General features: G+C 51.9%; 1 protein-coding gene across 3 annotated transcripts in view; it reads left to right on the top strand.

Moving 5' to 3' along the window:
* Positions 1-20,311, top strand: part of VPS54 (VPS54 subunit of GARP complex) — a 57,595-nt gene that overhangs the window by 10,411 nt on the left and 26,873 nt on the right. For all 3 annotated transcript variants that reach the window (XR_010302861.1, XM_064146310.1, XM_064146311.1), the window contains exons 3-10: positions 518-679; positions 2,152-2,393; positions 4,332-4,410; positions 7,788-7,822; positions 9,032-9,163; positions 12,670-13,055; positions 15,908-16,034; positions 17,087-17,194. Coding sequence is in view for 2 of the 3 variants with exons in the window: in XM_064146310.1 (XP_064002380.1) it covers positions 544-679; positions 2,152-2,393; positions 4,332-4,410; positions 7,788-7,822; positions 9,032-9,163; positions 12,670-13,055; positions 15,908-16,034; positions 17,087-17,194 (1,245 nt within the window). In the remaining variant the exon portion in view is untranslated. The remainder of the gene's footprint in view (positions 1-517; positions 680-2,151; positions 2,394-4,331; positions 4,411-7,787; positions 7,823-9,031; positions 9,164-12,669; positions 13,056-15,907; positions 16,035-17,086; positions 17,195-20,311) is intronic.

Raw genomic sequence — 20,311 nt, 5'->3', positions numbered from 1 at the left:
GAGTTCCTGACATTCTATGCTTCTGTGATCTTGGAGGTCCTTTCTGGCCTGGTTGATTCTATGATCATTTGTCTCTCTTTGCCCTGCCTGGGCTGTCATGGTTGTTCAGTGCAGCCCCCAGGACAGTAGAAGCTGCTAAAGGGGATCTGTTCCCAACTGTCATGGAGAGCAGAGGGGATGAAAGGCTGCACATTTGTCCACCCAACCTTCCTGATCCTGAGGAAGTTCTGTTGTGAAGGTTGCACTGTGGCAACAGGAGGGAAGAAGTGCCTGGGAGGCTTCTTAACCATCCACCTGCAGTGGTGCTGTGTGCAAGATGCCTGGAGCTATTGGGGGAAGAGTCCGTGTGGTGCTCAGCCTCGGCTCTGGGAGTCTCACATGAACTGTGCCCTGCTGAGCTACACTGGCAAAGGGGCTACAGCCACAACCCTCGCTGTGTGGCTGATGAAATGGCACTGCTGAGGTGGGATCTGTAAGCCAATCCTGATTAAAGCCTTGCTGCTTGTGTCTCGTGCAGCTCTTGCCCAGAGGTGACTTTATGCAATGGCCTCACACCACAGTTCCTCCCCAGTGCCTCAGTCGAACGCCGGTGATGCTTTCCTCAAGAAGGAGCTGGAGGCCACCAAGCGCTTCTGTCCTGTACAGTCACTGCCTGATGTGTGCCCCAAGGAGCCCACAGGTGAGCCTGCTGCGTGGGGAGAGGGGCAGGGTGGCTGGCTTGGCTAACCTGGGCATGTGTGCTGGGCCAGGGGCCCTCCTGTGCTGGAGGCAGTGCACTGAGCCCCTGCTGTCACTGCTTTACAGCAGGCAGTGTCCCTGGGAGCAGTACGAGAACTACCAGTTTGCAGCCTGCTTTTAGATGGCCACAGGACAGGCTGGGGTCTTTCTAGTGGTGATCCATTCTAGATGCGAGAAGAAGAGGCCATGGTATGTTCTGTCAGAGCCTGTAACAGCCCTGTCCAGCATGCTGGGGCTCTGGCTGTGGACTGCTGGGCCATGCTGCTGTTCTCCTACACTACAGGAAGTTGCAAGAGACCTCTGCTAACACACTCATGAGTCTCTAGGCCTATTGTAGTGAGTGAACTCCAGGTGGGGGCTGGTCACCAGAGGCCAGGTCTCTTTAATGTCTTTATCCATGATCTGGGTGAGGGGATCCAGGCACCCTCAGGCAGTTTGCAGGTGGCACTGAGCTGGGAGGAAGTGTGGAGCTGCTGGGGGACAGGAAGGATCTACAGAGGGACCTGCACAGGCTGCATTCATGGGCTGAGGCCAGTGGGATGAGATTCAAGAAGGCCAAGGGCCAAGTCCTGCACTTGAGGCACAACAACTCCAAGAAGGCTCCAGGCTGGAGGCAGAGTGGCTGGAAAGTGCCCAGCAGAGAAAGAGCTGGTGGACAGCTGGGTGAAGGTGAGCCAGGCTGTGCCCAGCTGTCCTAGGAGGGCAGCATCAGCCTGGCCTGGATCAGCAATGGTGTAGGCAGCAGGAGCAGGGCAGAGATTGTCCTCCTGCAGCCAGCACTGGGGAGGCCACAGCTGGAGTGCTGGGTTCAGTTCTTGGGCCTCACTCCAAGAAGAACATTGAGGGCACAGAGAAGGGCAAGGAAGATGTGGAAAGGTCTGGAGAAGAGGGCTGGGGAGGAGCAGCTGAGGGAGCTGGGGGTGTTTATTGTGGAGGCGAGTGAGCAGAGCCCTTCTCTGCAGCTTTTGGTCACAGCTGTAGCTGTTGTGGCACACCAAAACTTAGTTTCTAAAAAGGAGTAGGTGGGCTGGGACCTGCCGGATTGTGAAATCCAGTGCTGCTGAATTTCAGCTCCCTCTGTGTTCAGGTTCAGATCAGTGCACATCTGTGGGTGGGTGGGAATTTTGTCTCTGAAGTAGTAGCTGTTGTTGATGAGCTAAATATCCTTTCTGTATGCGAGTACCCTGCTGTGCTCAACGCTGTCCTTGCTTAGTCTGAGAGACGCCATGGCAGTTAAAGTGTTGCAGAAGGGCGATACTCTTTCTGCGGTGGTAACTTTGATCTAAGGCCCTGTGTCTGTTGCAGAGGTGGCTGAACGGTGAGCACATGCTGTGTGTAAGAGCCACACTGCAGCCAGCACACGAGGCTCAGTTTCTCACCGTAGCCTCCTGCCTTTTGTCTTTTGTGCCACAGGTGACCCCGGTCAGCTGTGTGACAGCCCCTCTCTCGTTACGGACCAGCACAGATGGACTATCTATCATTCCAAAGTCAATCTCCCAGCAGCACTGAATGACCCTAGGTTAGCAAAAAGGGAATCTGATTTCTTTACAAAAACGTGGGGAGTGGACTTTGTGGACACTGAGGTCACGCCTTCGTTCTACCTCCCACAGATCACCAAGGAACATTTTGAGTTGTACCAACAGGAGATCACTCCGGTAAGCACCCAGGTGTGGGATCACACAGTGCTGGGGCCAGGGAGAGGCCTGAGCTCCCTCTCACTGCGACTGGCCCTGCTGGAGCTGGGAATTAATTCGCTCCTCAGTGCTTGTTGACTCTTCGCAGGACTTCCCTGCTTTGTCACCTGGGTGTTTGTGGTGTGCAGAATGCTGACTAAATCCTCTCCAGGCAATTTCATTGTGGTTTTTTATTGGTATCTCTGCATGTGGAGTTCTGCACCAGGACTTAGTTCCTGTTGATTCTGATGATGAATCAGAGGAGCCCCTTTGTCTGTAAGGAGTGTGTGATGGTTGGGCTTTGCAGTGCAGTGTGGCGTGTTCAGACCTCCAGATCAAGCACAGAGCAGGATTATGTGCAGCAAGGACTGGAGATAGTTTTGAAGACTCTGATTAGAACATTTATGCTTGAAGTTCCTAAACTCCAAACAGAGCTAGTACCTTGATGAGTTCTTTTGCAGCAGGAGAGTTTAAGCTGTGTCTAAGGGCACCAAGGCCAGTAGGAGAGTCCAACAGGCTCTTAACATGCAGGTGTTGGGGAAGTATCTGGTGTTTAGGTTGGACATAGGAGAACCTTCTTGACCGAAGGGGTTCTCAAAGCCTGGCATAGGCTGCCCAGGAAGGCCGTGGCTTAGCCCCAGCCTTTGCAGAGTTAGACTGGTTGGGCTGGAGGATCTGAAAAGGCTTTTCCAAGTGAAACCTTTCCTGTGCCTCTGATTCTATGGCTTCTAGAAGAAAGATTCCATGAAGGGGCAGCTGCCCTGTTCTGTGGCTTCCCTCAGTGCTCCAGCTGACATCAGTGAGCTTTAGCATGGTGATTCCTCAGCACTGCAGTCTGCTGGTGTTCACACCTGGAGACAGAATCAAAAACCCAGTGTGAGGAAATGAAGGCCTGCAGTGGTGGGGCGAGGGACAGTGGTTTGAGGTTGGAGAAGAGGAAACTCAGGTTGTATGTTAGGAACAAATTCTTTACCGTGAGGGTTGAGCACTCAGATTGCACAGGAAGGTGGTTGGGCCCCATCCCTGGAGATGGTCAAGGTGAGGCTTGACAGGGCTCTGGGAGACCTGAACTAGTTGAGAATGTCCCTGCTGACTGCGGAGGGTGTTGGACTGGATGAGTTTTGGAGGTCACTTCCAACCTAGGCCGTTCTGTGAGTGTATAAGCCACAACCCTTCAGCAAGGCCCTCACTGACAGGGTGTGGAAGGGATTCCTGCTCTGATCTGCTTGAATCCATGACCTCCAAGATCATCCAGTCCAACCTATCACCCAGCCCTATCCAATCAACTAGACCATGGCACTAAGTGCCCCATCCAGTCTTATCTTGGACACCTTCAGGGATGGTGACTCCACCACCTCCCTGGGCAGCCCATTCCAACGGCAAATCACTCTCTCTGTCAAGAACTTCCTCCCAACGTCCAGCCTATATCTCCCCTGGCATAATTTGAAGGTGCTGGGATCTCTTTGAAGGGTGAAGGTGTAGCAGAGGCTAAATCACTCTAACCACCAGAGCAGAAGAGAGAATCTGAGAGCCCTTGGACGTGGCAGTAGCTCTCCCACCCACGTGCTGATATGTGATTCCTGGGCTGACAGCAAATAGGGTTTGCGTTTGTGACTGCTCTGCAGTCATAGCTCAGTGTGCAGTGAAGGTACTACACCTCTGCAATAGATTCTGTGTTCATTTTCTCTTGAGCTGTAAAGAAACAGGGGAAAGAACCTGGCACAGTGACTGCAGGGTGAACGTTTTGTCACCTTTCACTTGGACAAACAACAGCTGAGCTTTGAAGTGGGGACAAAAACCTATCATGATCTTACCAGGACTATTGTTTCACTGAAAACACTGGATATTCTGCTTCAAAAGTTAAAAAGCCTTTTCTTTGAAGCCTCAGAATAATTCTTTCCTATGCTTTTTGTTTTCCAGAGAGAGAAGGTTCAGGAGAGAGGCAAGGATGTTTGTGCTGCTAAAGACCCCTTCGACAGGACTCTGTTGCACACCCACGGTACAGTCACGAAGCAGGGATTTCTTCCTGTGCCAGGCAGAACACTCAGTGATGAGAGCTGCCACACACTGATGGGCTCCTTCCTTTGCTTGGGGGCTTCCTGTGCGGTGGGAGCTGCTGCTGCTGTCTCTGTAACAATAGCTGAAGCCTCAGGCCTTGTTGACCACTGCAGGCCAGAACACTTGTGCTGCCTGCTCTTGCCTTAGCAGGTTTGTGTTCATGGCAGCTTGGTGTGTCCTTGGCAGTGTTTTCTTCGGCTTTCTTTCAGTCAGGGAACTGTTGCATCACCTTTTGGCAGCTATTGGCTTTGCAATGAAGGAGGGCAGTATTGGGCCATTCCTGTGTCTGTGTCGTGAAGGCCAAGGAATGGCTGAGGTGGGAAGTGACGCTTTGGGATGGTCTAGTCCACGTCAGTTGTGCAGGCAGGCTCACCTATCAGAGGGCAATGTCTGCCTGAATTGTGAATTTACCCAGAGTGGAAGTGGCACAGCCTCTCTGAGCCAGCTGTGTCACTGTTTGGCCACCCTCACAGTCAAAGTCCTGCCTTATGTGCAGATGAAATTCCTCATGGATCAGTTTCTGCCCACTTCCTCTTGTCTTGCCACTGGGCACTGCTGAAAAGAGCCTGCTCTATCTTCTTTACACAACAGAGAGTTAAGAAACAGCGTTAAGATCCCTCCTGAGCTTGGCCAGACTAGGCAGTCTCAGGTCTCTCAGCTTCTCCTATGAAAGATGCCCTGGTCCCTTAATCATCTTTGTGGCCCTTCACTGGGCATCCTCCAGTATCTGGGCCTGGGTCTGTCTGGTACTGAGGAAGGACTGATCTCACGTTCTTGTGTAAGCAGTTCAGCTAATGTGAAACTGGACAAAGCAAAGCAAGAAGTAAAATAAAAAAGACAAGGACAAGAAATAGTCCTAACCTGGAGCAGCCTTTTAATTTTTATTTATCCATTTTAATATTCACGTGTTTGCTCCAAAATGGTAGCATAAAATCTTTCTATGTGTCTGGTTGCCATGAAGACACACCAGTGCCTACAGGACATGGAGCATTCAGTGCTTTACTCCTCTTGACCAAGCTCTTCCAACCAAGTTTCTTCCTCCTTCTCCATGCAAGAGGAAGTCTTTCTGCAGGGCTGCTCTGGGATTGATTTCATTCTGCAGCACCTCTTCCTGAGGGAGTCTGTGGCCTGTGCTGCCTATCAAGCTCCTTCTTCAGGCTTAGCTTCAACTGCTTTGAAAGGGTATTTTAAAGCAAAGAGCAAATGAGTGTGTCACCCAAGGAACTGGGAGCTTCTTGGTTGGCTGGACACTTGCTAGTGCAAGCATCTTTTAGGAAGCAGGAGCTCTTCACTGTCTGTCAGTTCTTTGGGTTGTGTCACCTGCCTTGCTCCAACTCTGGCCCTCAAGGCTTGGACTTGCGTTCCGTAGAAGGCCAAAGGCTGAGGACAACAGGGTGAGTCCTAGGCTGGTTGCTTTATTTCACTACAAATCAAGTGTCTGAGTCTGGGTGACCCTGCTCTAGCAGGAAAGTTGGACTAGATGGTCTGCAGAGGTCCCTTCCAAGCCCTACCATTCTGGGGTTCTGTGAAGAGCTGTATTGGTGAGAGCAATGTAGGAGCTCATGCTGTTGGAGCGCTTCCATGCTTGCTAGGGATGAGGAGATCATCCTCTGAGCTGTGGCTTTGTTGCTTCTCAGGCTTTGTTACTCACCTCTTCTGGCCTCCAGCCTGCTTCCACTCTCCGTAATGCACAGTAAGGTAATGAGCAGAGGAGGACAAGGGGGCTTTGTCTGAACCTCTGAAGTCTGAATTTGCCTTTTCTTCAAGTTGTGCTGGGGAACAACCATGCAGCTCTTCTTCCGGCTCAGTTTCCTCACCAGCTCTAATGGCCAGGTCAGCTTACTTCAGAGGAAGGGTAGCTTTGTGCTGCATGCTCAGTGTGCTTGAAAGTGTCCTGAGCACTCATCCTTCAAGTGCTGTGCACAGGTGATGATCTGGGCAGCTTCAGTCTGCACCATTAAAGCTGGAGTGTGCTAGAGGGATTCTGTACTGGCCCTCACCAGTTGATGGCAGAGCACATTTGGGGACAGGAAGGTTGCTGGCTATGACTGACATATCCAGTCTGCTCTGTCAGACAGCCAAGTGCAAGCATATTGAGATACTCTTGGGCATAAGACCTGAAGATCCCTTGGAGGCCCATGGCTGGTGGTGTTCCACAGGGATCAGTACTGGGTCCTATCTGAGTGACATATTCATCAGTGACCTGGATGAAGGGACAGTGTCCCTCAGCCACTTTACTACTGGGAGTAGTGGCTGACACCTCAGGCTGTGCTGCTATCCAGTGAGAACTGGACAGGAAGCAGAGCTGGGCAGAGTGCAAGAGAGTGCACTTAAGGAGTGCAGCAAGGGCAGGTCCTGCACCTGGGGAGGAACAGCTCCTGCACCAGTATAGCTGATGGATTGGTCTCTGGGGAAAAGGACCTGGAAGTGCTGGTGGACAGCAGGCTTACTGTGAGTCAGTGATGTACACTCATGGCCAGGAAGGCCAATGGCAGCCTGGGGTGCATTTCGAAGAGTGTGGCCAGCAGGTCTCTCTCTGTCTCTGCTTTGCCCTGATGAGGCCTCACCTGGAATACTGCATCTAGTTCTGGGATCCCCAGTTCCAGAAGGACAAGGAGCTACTGGAGAGAGTCCAGCAGAGAGCCCCTGAGCTGCTCAGGGCGCTGAACATCACCTTGTGTGAGGTGAGGCTGAGAGCCCTGGGGCTGTTCAGCCTGAGGAAGGAGCAGCCTGAGGGGAATCTCAGCAATGCTGAGCAATAGCTCAGGGGTGAAGGTCAGCAGGATGCAGCCAGACTCTAATCAGTGGTGCCCAGGGACAGGGCAAGAGGCAAGGGACACAAACTGGAGGCACAGGAACAGAAGGGACAAGTTCCCTGGGAGGGTGGCAGAGCAGTGGGACAGGTTGCCCATAGAGGCTGCAGAGTCACCATCTCTGGAGGCCTTCCAGACCCACCTGGATGTGTCCCTGTGTGATTGACTCTGGGTGAGCCTGCTTTATCAGGGTGGTTGGACTCTCTATCTCCAGAGGTCCCTTCCAGCCCCTGCCATCCTGTCATTCTGATGCTTAAGTCCAAAGGACAGCATAAATTGTCAGAGAATCAGAGCATCTTGAGTTGGAAGGGACTTCAGAAGGTCTTTACTACAACTGCCACCTCAAAGCCAATTCAGCTATAAGGTCAGGCCAGGCTGTTCAGGGCTTCATCCTGTTGGGCTGTTCCCTGCCCACCCCCTGTGAGGAACCTGGGGTCTGACAGTGTTCAAATTGCTACCCTTTGTTTGCTCATCACTGACTGCTTGTGTTCTGTTTCCATTGTAGATAAATCCAGGACAGATCTGGAACAAGTACCTAAGGTATGGTTCCTGGGCACTGTGAGCTTCTGTAAGGGTTTTCCATGTGCAGTCTTGAGTACTTCAGGCTGCTGTGTCAGAGCTGCTTGGGATCTGCAGTGCTCACAGCCTAAGACAAAGACCAAACTGGCTTCCTTGTGGCTTTTGTCTGATTGGCTTTGTTATTGTTTGCCATGGTGTTGTTTTTTTTTTATCTTCCTTAAAACAGAGCACAATTGGCATCATCTTGGACAGTTAAAACTTCAGAGCTGGCCTAAGTAGTGACTTTTAGTAGGAAGTGAAACATGGGGAGGCTGATAGACGCCTGAGTGTTGAGTGATGTACATCTTAGCACTGGGCTTGATTCCTTGGATCCTTGAATAAACCCCTTCTGCATGTGGGCTTGCAGCAGATGTGCTGTGGGGTTGTTTTGTGGCAGGATGCAAAAGACACACCTCTAGATTCTATCTCAGCCCAAAGAGCTTTTTTCTGGGTCCATGAGGGAGTCAGAGCATGAACGTGGGTCAGCAGTTCTGTGCCAGTCCATTGGCTGTCTCTGCGGTGTTTGAGAGTCCAGCAAACAGGAACCTTTGGCTGTGGTGCTGCCATACACACTGCATCTGTTAAAACTGCACTTCATAAGCACATGGCAAGGGCACTGCTGCCTGCTTGGGAGCTGAGAGCTGGCACTGGTTTTACCAAGTGCAAATGAAACCAGAGAGAGTTTCAGGTCCATGGCTGTCAGGGAGGTGTCATCACTGTTAGGTGTCACCAACTCCCTGTGACCAGCACCTTTACCGCCTTCTGCTAAAGATAGCTCTGCTGCCTGCTAGGTAGCTCTTGCAGCACCCTGACAGCTGGCTGGATCCTCAGTCTGGTCAAAGTTGTGGCCCCGGAGCTGAGCAGGTCACCAGCTGGACACCCTTCTGGTCCTTTGGAGGCCCCAGCTGCGGCTCACTGCTCCGGTTGGTTTAGCTCGCTGGGGTGCTTGCTCACCTGGCTCTTCGTGGCGCTGTGCCTTCCCCTTTTAGGAAGCTCAGACTCTGTCAGATCACACAAGCCTTTGAGGCTCGAAGGGAGCTGCTTATAAGGTCTGGAAGGAATTTGCTTGCCTGAGGACTTTATGCAAATGGGTGAACAAGGCCCTTCTTGGGGTCGGGAGGCGTGGGGAGGCGGGGAGGAAACTGCAGGGCTGAGTGAGGCACATTTATTCCTTTTGTTTTTCTGTTCCAGATTTTTATGAAACCGGATTTTGCCTTGGAAGATTCCTTAACATTTAATGCCGTTTTACCATGGTCTCATTTTAGTACTGCTGCTGGCAAAGGCAATCGTGACGCAGCTTCCTCCAGGTTACTCCAAGAAAAGGTAGAGCCTTGATCCCAGCTGGCCTTAGCCACTGCAGCTGGCAGCTGCTGCAAACAAACTCTTGCTGCCCTCCCCTGCTTGCTGTGGGCTTCGGTGTTTCTCGTGGTACATCAGGCTGAAGATTGTTAGTGAGCAGTGCAGGAAGCAGCTTACTGCAAGAGAGCTTTTTGTTGGCCCTGCTAAATAAACCCATGCATGAAATCTTGGTGAAAGAGCCTGTGAATGGCATAGTACCAAGTGGCTTTTTGTGACTGCCAAAGCTTAGTGAAGCAGGGGAGGACTGCAGAGATGTGGAACTGCTTGTTAGGAGAGCAATCCATGAGAAGAGGAAGCCAGAGCTTCTGCACTGTTTAAGACTGTTGCTTTCTTGCCCCTTAGGGAAGCTCCAGCAGCAAGGCACCGTGGTGTCTGTGCTAAAAGCAATACCAGATCCTGGGGGGTTTGCATGTCAGGAGCTTCTCTTACCTTTGGTTGTCCTGCCATCTGCAGTGATCCTCATTTGTGTTTTGCCAGGGGTTGGAGTGTGCTGGAGAGCACAACAGCAGAGCAAACAGAGGTCTTAGGCTTTTTGTTGTGTTGCTCATGCAGTCGTTCTGGAGAAAACCCCATGCTGAACCCTTTGGGTGGCCTCATTTCCCACCCAATGCTTTCAGAAGATCTGCAGGATTTTGGAGGCTGTTTTCTAACTGTAATTAACCCTCCTGTTTAACCTACTACAGCTTGTGAGGGCAGGGGGAGAGTAGTGAGGGGTCTTAAGGAAATATTTAACGTGACATCATCTGGGTAGTGCTTCCAGGTTTCCAGGAGTCAGACTTGCTGCTCTCCTACCAGCTCAGGAGAGAGAGACAAGCTCTGCTGGAGGCTAACTTGATCCTTCACTGGGTCCTCCATGCTTAGAGTTGGAGTTCCTTGTGGCAGTCACTTTCTGAGGATGAAAAAGCAACATCTGGCAGCTGCTTTAGACTCACCAAGCATGCCTGGAAACAGCAGGATGGATGCTCAGCATGGACTGGGAGTGAAGGAGACCCAGAGTCCTCCCTGGTGCAGTGGAGGGAAAGGAAAGCTTTGATACCCATGACCCAGGCTTCGTTGGAGAGTGGGCACAAATACCCAGATGGCATAAAGCAGTTCAGGTGCCTCGAGAGCCACAGGCCCGATCAGTTGCTGTGCTGCTGCTTACTGCTGAGATACAGGCCCACATCTTCTGGTTTGCTCTTTAAAGGCTCTGATCCAGACGTAGTTTACACTTGGCACATATCAATGGGCACCCTTTGGCCCCAACTGCCCTAAGCTCCAGGTGCCAGTTTCCAGCAGGGTTTTGAAGCCCTGCCTTAAGTACGCATCATGAGGCTGTTAGTGCTTTTGGACTGCTGCTGATCCCCTTGAACAATGTCCCCCTGACGTTTTTCTCTTCCTTGCTTCCTTCCATGTCTTGCCCTGCACTGGCACTGTGAGCTCTTTGAGGCAGGTACTATCATTTTGTTCTACCTCACTTAGCATAGCAAAGGGACCTAGGGCACCTGATTAGCTCAGTCACATAAATAAATGATGCTCCTAAGCCCTTCTCTGATCCCTCTGCCTTTCTCAGCTTTTCCTGTGGGCTGGGTGTGTTTCAGCTGGTTGGTGGAGGATAGTTTTGATGCAAGGTGTTAAAGTGGTTTGCATGTAGTGTAAATCCCTGGTGTTAAAGACAGGCAGAGGATGCAAGAAGGAAGCGTTCTCCAGAGGGGTTTCTTTCCATCTCTGGGTGGGACTTAGGGCATTCTGCATAAGGTTTGAGTGTATGGCAGCTCTAAGATACCAGGTCACCTGAGTGGCAGTATTGCAGTGAGCATTCTGATATCTGTCATTGGAGTTTGCATGTTCAGCAGAAGGCAGAACACAGCTTTTACAGCTCAGGTCATCAGGCCTACCCTGTGGTAGAAAGAATCTGAAATTCAGGTTCTGTACACATGGGCATACTCTGGGAACCACACAGTGCCAGCACACATCAGCTACGCTTCACAGGAGCTCCAGCTGGTTGGCAAGAACCAGCAACAGCAGCCACAGCTATCCTGAGGACTTTTCCACAAGGAAGATGCTGCAGGCTGGTTGGTGAACAGAGCCATTCTAAAGCCACTTCACCTGATCTCAAGCAGCTTCTGTGTGTGGTCTTACTTGCACGCCAGCACTCAGAGCTGGCTCCTGGGAGCTGGCTCCTGGCTGCTGGCCATGTTCTCACAGTGCCACTGTGCAGAAGCTTGGCTCTTTTAAAATGTGTTGCACCCAGGTCTGTAGCCCTCAACACAGAATAACAGAGTTAACCAGGTTGGCAAGACCTTTGAGATCTTTGAATCCAACCTAACAACTTCCAATTAACTATTAATTAACCATGGCATAAATGCCTTATCCAGTCAACACCTCCAGGGATGATGGGGACTCCAACACCTCCCCAGGCAGCCCATTCCAATGCCAACAGCTCTTTCTGCCAAGAACTTCTTCCTAACATCCAGCCTCAACCTGCCCTGGCACAGCTTGAGGCTGTGTCCTCTTGTTCTGTCCCTGGGTGCCTGGCAGAAGATACCAACCTCACCTGGACCCAACCTCCTTTCAGGTAGTTGTAGAATGCTATGAGGTCTGCTCTGAGCCTCCTCTTCTGCAGGCTGCACACCTCCAGCTCCCTCAGCCTCTCCTCACAGGGCTGTGCTCCAGGCCTCTCCCCAGCCTTGCTGCCCTCCTCTGGACAACTTCCAGCACCTCAACATCTTTCTTAAACTGAGGAGCCCAGAACTGGCCTGACCAGTGCCAGTACAGGGGCAGAAGGACTGCCCTGGTCCTGCTGGCCACACTGTTCCTGATCCAGGCCAGGATGCCATTGGCCTTCTTGGCCACTTGGACACACTGCTGGCTCTTGTTCAGCTGCCAGTCAGTACCCCCAGGTCCCCTCTCTGCCTGGCTGCTCTGCAGCCACTCTGTCCCCAGCCTGAAGGAGAGTAGAGGAAGGCTGGGGAGGGACTGTTTAGAAGTACCTGTGGTAGCACAAGGGGTAGTGGCTTTGAACTAGAGCAGAGCAGATTGAGATTGGATGTAAGGAACAAGTTCTGCACCAGGAAGCTGCTGGAACGCTGCAACAAGTTGCCCAAGGAGATGGTTGGGGCCCATCCCTGGAGATATTCAAGGTGAGGCTGGACACAGCTGTGGGCAGCCTGCTCTAGTGAAGGATGTCCCTGCTGAGTGCAGAGGGGCTGGACTGGATGACCTTTGGAAGTCCCTTCCAACCCAAGTCGTTCTCTGACTCTATAACTTGCTTTGCTACCTTGTAATCAGGAGCCACATCAGGGCAGCATTTCAAAGTGATTTTGAGCTGCTTCAAACAAGGGTCAGACCACAGTGGGTAGTTGTTTGCTTGCTAAGCTGATGAAGGGGGGAGTCCTTGTGATGCCATTGACAAATACCCTGAGAGTGCAGTTGCAGTGTGATAAACTTAGCAGCACAGCTGACTGTTGCCTCCTCCCTGCTCTCTCCAGCTGAGCCATTATCTGGACATTGTAGAAGTCAACATTGCCCACCAGATCTCCCTGCGCTCAGAAGCATTCTTCCATGCAATGACCTCTCAGCATGAGCTGCAGGACTACCTCAGGAAAACCTCCCAGGCCGTAAAGTTACTTAGAGAGAAGATCTCCAAAATTGACCAGGTGGTGTGCGAGGGCTCGCTGCGAGTGTTGAGACTCTCTGTCACCAGGAGTAACTGCATCAAAGCCTACAACAAGCTGAAGCTGATGGCTACTGTGCACCAAACACAGCCTATGGTACAGCTGCTGCTCTCCACTTCTGAGTTTGTTGGAGCTTTGGACTTGATAGCAACAACCCAGGAGGTGCTCCAGCAGGAGCTGCAAGGCATTCACAGCTTCCGGTAGGTAACCCCAGATGAGGTGAAGGAAGTGCAAGCAGAGCTGCAGTGTGCTGAGCATGCTGGGGGCACTGAAAGGCTTGGGTTTTCCTTGGGGCATGCAGAGAGGACGTAGCACAGAAGGTACAAAATGCAGGTGTGGCTGATGCACCTCCAGGAGAGAGTTCAGCTTTGGTTGGGGGAGGAGGAACTTTGAACACCAAAGCTTGGTGCTCCCTGCTTGTTCCCAGGTGGTTTAGGGATGTAGAGATGAGAGCCAAGCAGTGGCTTGTAGGCCACAGCTGGGAGAACTGTTTGGGCTGGGAGATACCTCTGGGATCATCCAGTGCAGCCATCAACCCAACACCACCATGGCCACAGGTTTCTTGAACACCTCCTGTGATGGGGACTTCACCACCTTCCTGGGCAGCCTGTCCAATCCCTGACCACTGGCACAGCAAAGACATTTTTCCTCATATCTAACCTAACCCTCCCCTGTACACAATTTTAGGTCACTTCCTCTCTTTCCATCACTTGAGACTAGGGAGCAGAGCCCAACCCCCACCTGGCTGCAGCCTCCTTTCAGGGAGCTGCAGAATAATGAGGTCTCCCCTCAGCTTCCTCTTCTCCAGACTTGTTTTTTACTTAAATCCTTGGGCAATAATTTCAGAAACAAGCAGACACATTGCTGTTCATCTTGAGTTGTTTTTTAAAGACAGAGTATTTGCTTAACTTGGATCCAGCCAGATTCACTCAGTTCAGCTCAGTGCTGCCCCTGTGGCCTTCTGCAGGAGGTAGCTACCCTGGCCCTGTGCTTCCTCGCACCCTCGTGCTGACTCTGCCCTACATGGACTGTGAGGCCAGGTCCTGTGGACTTGGCACTGCTCCTTCCAGGGGATCCAAAGACGTTTTGACCACTCTGCACAAGCCAACAGTACAGCTAGACCAACACTGAATTCAAGGCAGTGAGCCATGCTGGCCCATCCTCCCCATTTTGGGGAGGGACCTTGACAAGCTTGAGAAATTGGGCCAGTACCAACTGCATCAGGTTCAACAAGTCATAGTGCAAGGTCCTACAGCTGGGTCAGGCCAATCCCAGGCACAAATAAGAACTAGTTACAGAGTGGCCTGAGAGCAGCTCTGAAGAGAAGGACTTGAGGGTATCCTCATGCTGCAGCCAGAGGAGTGTGAGCAGCAGGGCAAGAGAGGGGATTGTGCCCCTTGGCTCGGCTCTGCTGAGACCTCACCTCCAATTCTGCCTCCAGATCTGCTGTCCCCAGCAGCAGAAGGACACACTGCTGTGGAGTGAGGCCAGAGGAAGCCACAAAGATGCTCCAAGGGCTGGAGCAGCTCTATAGTGAGCACAGGCTGAGGGAGCTGGGGGTGTGCAGCCTGGAGAGGAGAAGGCTCCAGGGGGACCTTAGAGCTTCCTGCCAGTGCCTGAAGGGATCCTACAGGAAGGCTGACAGGGCAAGGGTAAATTGAAGGAGAACAGGTTTAGATTGGATCTGCAGAAGAAATTCCTCACCAGGAGGGTGGCAAGACTCTGGAATGCATTGCCCTGGGAGGTTCCTGCCTGGAGATGTTCAAGGCCAGGTTGAATGGGACCATTGAGGAACCTGGGCTAGTTGAGAGGTGTCCCTGCCCGTGCCAGGGAGGTTGGAGTAGATGGTCTCTGAGGTCTCTTCTAGCCTGAACTGTTCTGTGATTCTGTGGCTTTGTGTCTGACAGCTCCTGCCGATCCTGACTGGCAAAGTGCCTGTTTCTGAACAGCTAAGCCTGACTTTTACAGGTGTTTGCTGCTCCCAGCTGCTAGCAGAAGTTGAACAGTTCGGAGTGTTTGACATCTCTGAAATTCCCACTTTTAATTTTTCTCTGCACAACTTTTCAAGATTGGCTGACATTTGTGATGTGAGAAATTCTCTGGTGTGTGCGATGAGAGTCTGCAAAACACCCTTCAAAATCTGCAATATGTGGGGAAAAAAATCTTCTTAGTTTAGAGTGGCTCAAGATTGGAGGGTTTGAAACCTCCTCTGTGCTCTCTAGAAGCCATCCTGCCATGAGGAGCTGTTGCTTATGCCTCAGCCATGTGAGTTAGATCTGTGCCTACAGGAGATCTCCAATGCCTAGAGAAGAGGAGGCTCAGGGGTGACCTCATTGCTGTCTACAGCTACCTGAAGGGACATTGTAGACAGGTGGGGGTTGGCCTCTTCTCCCAGGCAACCAGCAATAGAACAAGGGGACACAGTCTCAAGTTGTGCCGGGGTAGGTATAGGCTGGATGTTAGGAGGAAGTTGTTGGCAGAGAGAGTGTTTGGCATTGGAATGGGCTGCCCAGGGAGGTGGTGGAGGCACCGTCCCTGGGGGTCTTTAAGAAAAGACTGGATGAGGCACTTAGTGCCATGGTCTAGTTGACTGGCTAGGGCTGGGTGCTAGGTTGGACTGGATGATCTTGGAGGTCTCTTCCAACCTGGTTGATTCTATGATTCTAAGTGGGGCTGGGGGACTGGTGAGCTGAGGAGCTGGGCAAATGAAGCAGCATTCCTCCTTTTAATACCTTCATCCTGACAGGCTCTGAGCCTTCTCAGTTCTGGGTCACCTCACTGGGAAGAGAGGAGCCCAGCACCTTCCAAAAATAAAAGACAAAAAGCCTCCTTGCAGCTCCTACCCCTCATCAATATTCAGGTCCATCTGTTGGGTTGCAAGGTGGTGGTGCCTCTGAAAAGTGCAGTGTTTGAGCTGCTCTGGGTAAGACAAGATTGGAGCCTTGATTGCGTGGCTGTTACCTACTAGGTGGTTATTTTCTTCAACTGTGACCTAATGATTGGTGTTCAGGTTGATTATTGAGCTTCTCTCTCCCTGGCTGTCTTTTCTTAGGCACCTTGGCTCCCAGCTTTGTGAACTGGAGAAGCTGATAGATAAAATGATGATTGCAGAGTTTGCCACTTATGCTCGCAATGACTTAAATAGACCCCTGGAAGATGATTGCCAGATTCTGGAGGAGGTATGTCTGTTACTGAAATAAACTGCCTGCTGAATGTGTTTGCATCCTTAACATTCTTAATTAGAACCCACTAATTCACTCAGCTTCCCAGAAGCAACATTATAATTCTGTGCTCTTTCTCTGCTTGGCTGCTCCCCTTTTTTTTGTGCTGGATAAAACTAAATAGTTGCATTGAAACTCTTGGAACTGCAATCCAGTCCTGTGCTTCCAAACCAATCAGTTTTCTTTTCTCTTATTAAAAGTATTCCAAGGTCACGTCCTGCCCCTCAGTGTGTCAGTGGTGCCAAACACAGGCTCTCAGACCTGCTTCACTGTAAAGCTCCAGCAGTGCAGTGGTAGCTGGGAGCTGCACATTGTCCTTGGCTCCCTGTGTGCTCTGAGTGGCTCCATCCAGCACATGGCTGCCCTAAACTGGCCTTTCTTTGTGCTGTCTCTAGATGTGTATTCCTCTGAAAGTCACAAACATCAGTGTGAAGGTGGTGAGACTCTGGAACAGGCTGCCCAGGGAGGTTGTAGCTGCCCTCCCTGGGGGTGTTGAAGGCCAGGCTGGTTGAGGCCCCCAGCAGCTGAGTCTAGCAGAGAGGTGTCCCTGCCCCTGGCAGGGTGGTTGCAGTAGATGAGTTCCGAGGTCTCTCCCAGGTGGAGCCATTCTGTGATTCACTGATGATTCTCTGAGCAGCAGCAGCACTTCAGCAGCCACATTTCTACCCTGGAGTTTCTTCCCACCTTTGTGTTGTAGCACTGTAGCCTCTCGTGGCAGCACAGTGGTGTTTAGTGTCATCCTGGCTCAGGGTAAGGAGCCTCCCTCACCTCCAGAAGTGCCCCTGTTTGAAGCACAAGTGAGGAACAGGCATGAAAGGGGCTGGGGAAGGGACTTAGGCAGTGCTGCCACAGGGAGCTGTGTATAGCTAAGGCATGGGCTGCTGGCACTGGGCTGATGGAAGCTGATCCCTGAAGTGTCTGCTTGCCGTGTAATTCTTCAGCTGCTTCTTGTCCTCACTTTGCCGTTTGTCCTGTGGGGGTTTATTCTCTTGCTTTCCCTCCCTTGCCAGGAGAGACTAATTTCACTGGTGTTTGGCCTTTTGAAACAAAGAAAGCTAAATTTTTATGAAATCTATGGAGATGAAATGATTATTACTGCAAAGAACATCATTAAACAGGTAAGCCAAAGGCTTCTAACCTATCTGGCAGGTTTGTTTCAACCTCCTTACAGATGACTTTTTAAATAGCAAAGAACAGCTCTTTGTGAAGGTTTTTTGGGTGCCTGATCTTCTCTCATTGATAGCAGCTGAGCTTGCAGACACTGAGAACTTCCCAAAGATCTGTTTGCAGAAAAGACCTGGAAGGAGTAGGTAGCATCAGTCCAGCAGATCTTTATTGATGATCCGGACGAGGGGATTGAGTCCATCATCAGTAAGTTTGCAGATGACACCAAGCTGGAGGGTAGTAGAGCCCTGCAGAGAGACCTGACCAGGCTGGATGGGTGGGCAGAGGCCAATGGGATGAGATTTAACAAGGCCAAGTGCAGGGTTCTGCACTTTGGCCACAATAACCCCAAGCAGCACTACAGGCTGGGGGCAGAGTGGCTGAGAGCAGACAGGCAGAGAGGGAGCTGGGGGTGCTGGTAGAGAGTAGCTGAAGATGAGCCAGCAGTGTGCCCAGGTGGGCAGCAGAGCCAATGGCATCCTGGGCTGGAACAGGAGCAGTGTGGGCAGCAGGACAAGGGAGGTTATTCTGCCCCTGTACTCAGCACTGGTCAGGCCACACCTTGAGTGCTGTGTCCAGTTCTGGGCTCCTCAATTCAAGAGAGATGTTGAGGTGCTGGAAGGTGTCCAGAGCAAGGCTGGGGAGAGGCCTGGAGCACAGCCCTGTGAGGAGAGGCTGAGGGAGCTGGGGGTGTGCAGCCTGGAGAAGAGGAGGCTCAGGGCAGACCTCATTGCTGTCTACAACTACCTGAAGGGAGACTGCAGCCAGGTGGGGTTGGGCTCTGCTGCCAGGCAACCAGCAACAGAACAGGGGGACACAGCCTCAAGCTGTGCCAGAGGAGGTCTAGGCTGGATGTTAGGAGGAAGTTGTTGCCAGAGAGAGTGGTTGGCATTGGAATGGGCTGCCCAGGGAGGTGGTGGAGTCACCATCCCTGGAGGTGTTGAAGCAAAGCCTGGATGGGGCTGGATGCTAGGTTGGGCTGGATGGGCTTGGAGGTCTCTTCCAACCTGCTTGATTCTATGATCTCAGCTCCCTCTGTTTAATTACCATTGTTCTGCTCCTCTGATTTTAGCTTTTAGATTTTTTTTCCTTTCTCTTAACACATAGCTTTCCCAGCAGCATCATGGCTCAACTATACTATGCTTAATAAAACAGGAAGCAAATCTCCAAAAACCCAAAACCACACCAAAAAGCAATTGACAAACCTCCTACTGGCCCACACAGCTGTAGCTGTTTTCCATCTAGGGTTCTGTCCTTTCAGACCAAACCCTTTGTATATAGAATCAGCTAAAGGCAGCAAACCAGCACAGTTCAGCTGACTCCTTTGGGTCTGGCCTGGGCAGGGCCATGATGCCTTTCTTAGCAAACATCTGCTGGGCTTTGTGCTTGGTGTGTTTAGTTTTACTAGACTTGTCTGCTTGAGAATATTGTGTGAAGAAGTGCTTTCAGAGAGGTGAGATGATTTCCAGAGTCACCTTTTGGTGTGTTGTGAGTACTCCTGATTTGTATCTCAGAGAGTGGGAGGTAGTCAGATGCTGGTACCATCAGAAGGAGGTATTCTCTCACAGGATCACAGAACACATCCTGTTGGCAGAGCCCTCCAAGCTCATACAGCCCAACCCTCCACCCAGCACTGCAGCCTCAGTGCTAAACCGTGTCCCTCAGCACCAGCTCCACAGGCTGCTGGAACACCCCCAGGGATGGGGACTTCAGCACTGCCCTGGGCAGACCATTCCAAGGTTTGGGAACCCTTCCAGGGCAGAAATATTTCCTAGCATCCAGCCTGAGCCTCCCCTGGGGCAGCTTGGAACCATTTCCTCTGCTCCTGTCCCTTGGCACCAAGGAGCAGAGGCTGCCCCCTCCTCGCTCCAACCTCCCTGCAGGGAGCTGCAGAGAGCAATGAGCTCTGCCCTCAGCCTCCTCTTCTGCAGCCTGCGCACCCCCAGCTCCCTCAGTCCCTCCTCACAGCCCAGCTGCTCCAGGCCCTTCTGCAGCCTCATTGCCCTGCTCTGCACAGGCTCCAGCCTCTCGGTGTCCTTCCTGCAGTGAGGGGCCCAGAGCTGAACACAGCACTTGAGCTGTGGCCTCCCCAGTGCTGAGCACAAGGGGATGGGCACCTCCTCTCCCTGCTGCTCTCTCTGCTTCTAACCCTAGCCAGGCTGCCCTTGGCTTTCTTGGCCACCTGGGCACTGCTGACTCACAGTCAGTGACTGCCAACCAGCACCCCCAGATCCCTGACCAAGTCTCACATCCACTGGTTTAGAGCTCTCCATGGGGTTGTTGTGACCCAGGGGCAGTACCTGGCCCTTGGCCTTGTTGCACTTCATTCAGTGAGCCTTGGCCCATGGCTCTCAGCTGTCCAGGTTCTGCTGCAGAGCCTTCCTACCCTTTAGCAGATAGACATAGCCACCCAGCTTGGTGTCACCTGCAGACTTACTGAGGATGCCTCAGTGCCCTCCCCCAGATCATTGATAAAGACATTAAAGAGGCCAGGCCCTAGTGCTGAGCCCTGGGGTACACCACTGGTGGCTGGATGCCAGCCAGACTCCATTCCCCACCACTCTCTGTGCTTGGCCATCAGCCAGTTTTTATCTCCTCTGCTCGCAGTCTGCTGCTAAGGCTGTGCTGGGAGCCCAGGTTGTAAACGTTTGGATTTTCTTCTTCCTTTATTGTGAATGAGGTTTTTGTTTGCAGTGAGTCTCACAGCCCAGCCCACATTGCAGCCTCAGGGTTCTGTGGGCCTGGGTGTGCAGGGTGGGTGTAGCTAAGACAGGCTGATGTTGCTAGTGAAGGTGATGGTAGGGTCAGAAGCCAGGCAGAGGTGTTCTGGCTGATCCACCACCACTTCTTGTGAGAGCTCAGTGGTGATGCTAGGCCTTGCTCACTTGGCCCCAACACAGTGAAATCTAGTTAAGCTCTGTTCTCTCAGCTGCAAGTGGTGGAGTGCTGGGCTGGGTCATTGCCTGCTCCCTGAAAGCTCAGCACAGGGAGTGACTGAACACAAGCTCTCTGGTCACACTGCCCACCTGTAAACCTGGAATAGCAAAGGCATACAGATGTGTGCAGCTGCT

The sequence above is a fragment of the Pogoniulus pusillus genome, chromosome 7 (genome assembly GCF_015220805.1).
Source record: "Pogoniulus pusillus isolate bPogPus1 chromosome 7, bPogPus1.pri, whole genome shotgun sequence".
NCBI classification, from domain to species: domain Eukaryota; kingdom Metazoa; phylum Chordata; class Aves; order Piciformes; family Lybiidae; genus Pogoniulus; species Pogoniulus pusillus.
Note: the sequence above shows the minus strand (reverse complement) of the source record. Positions and strands in the feature narration are given on the sequence as shown.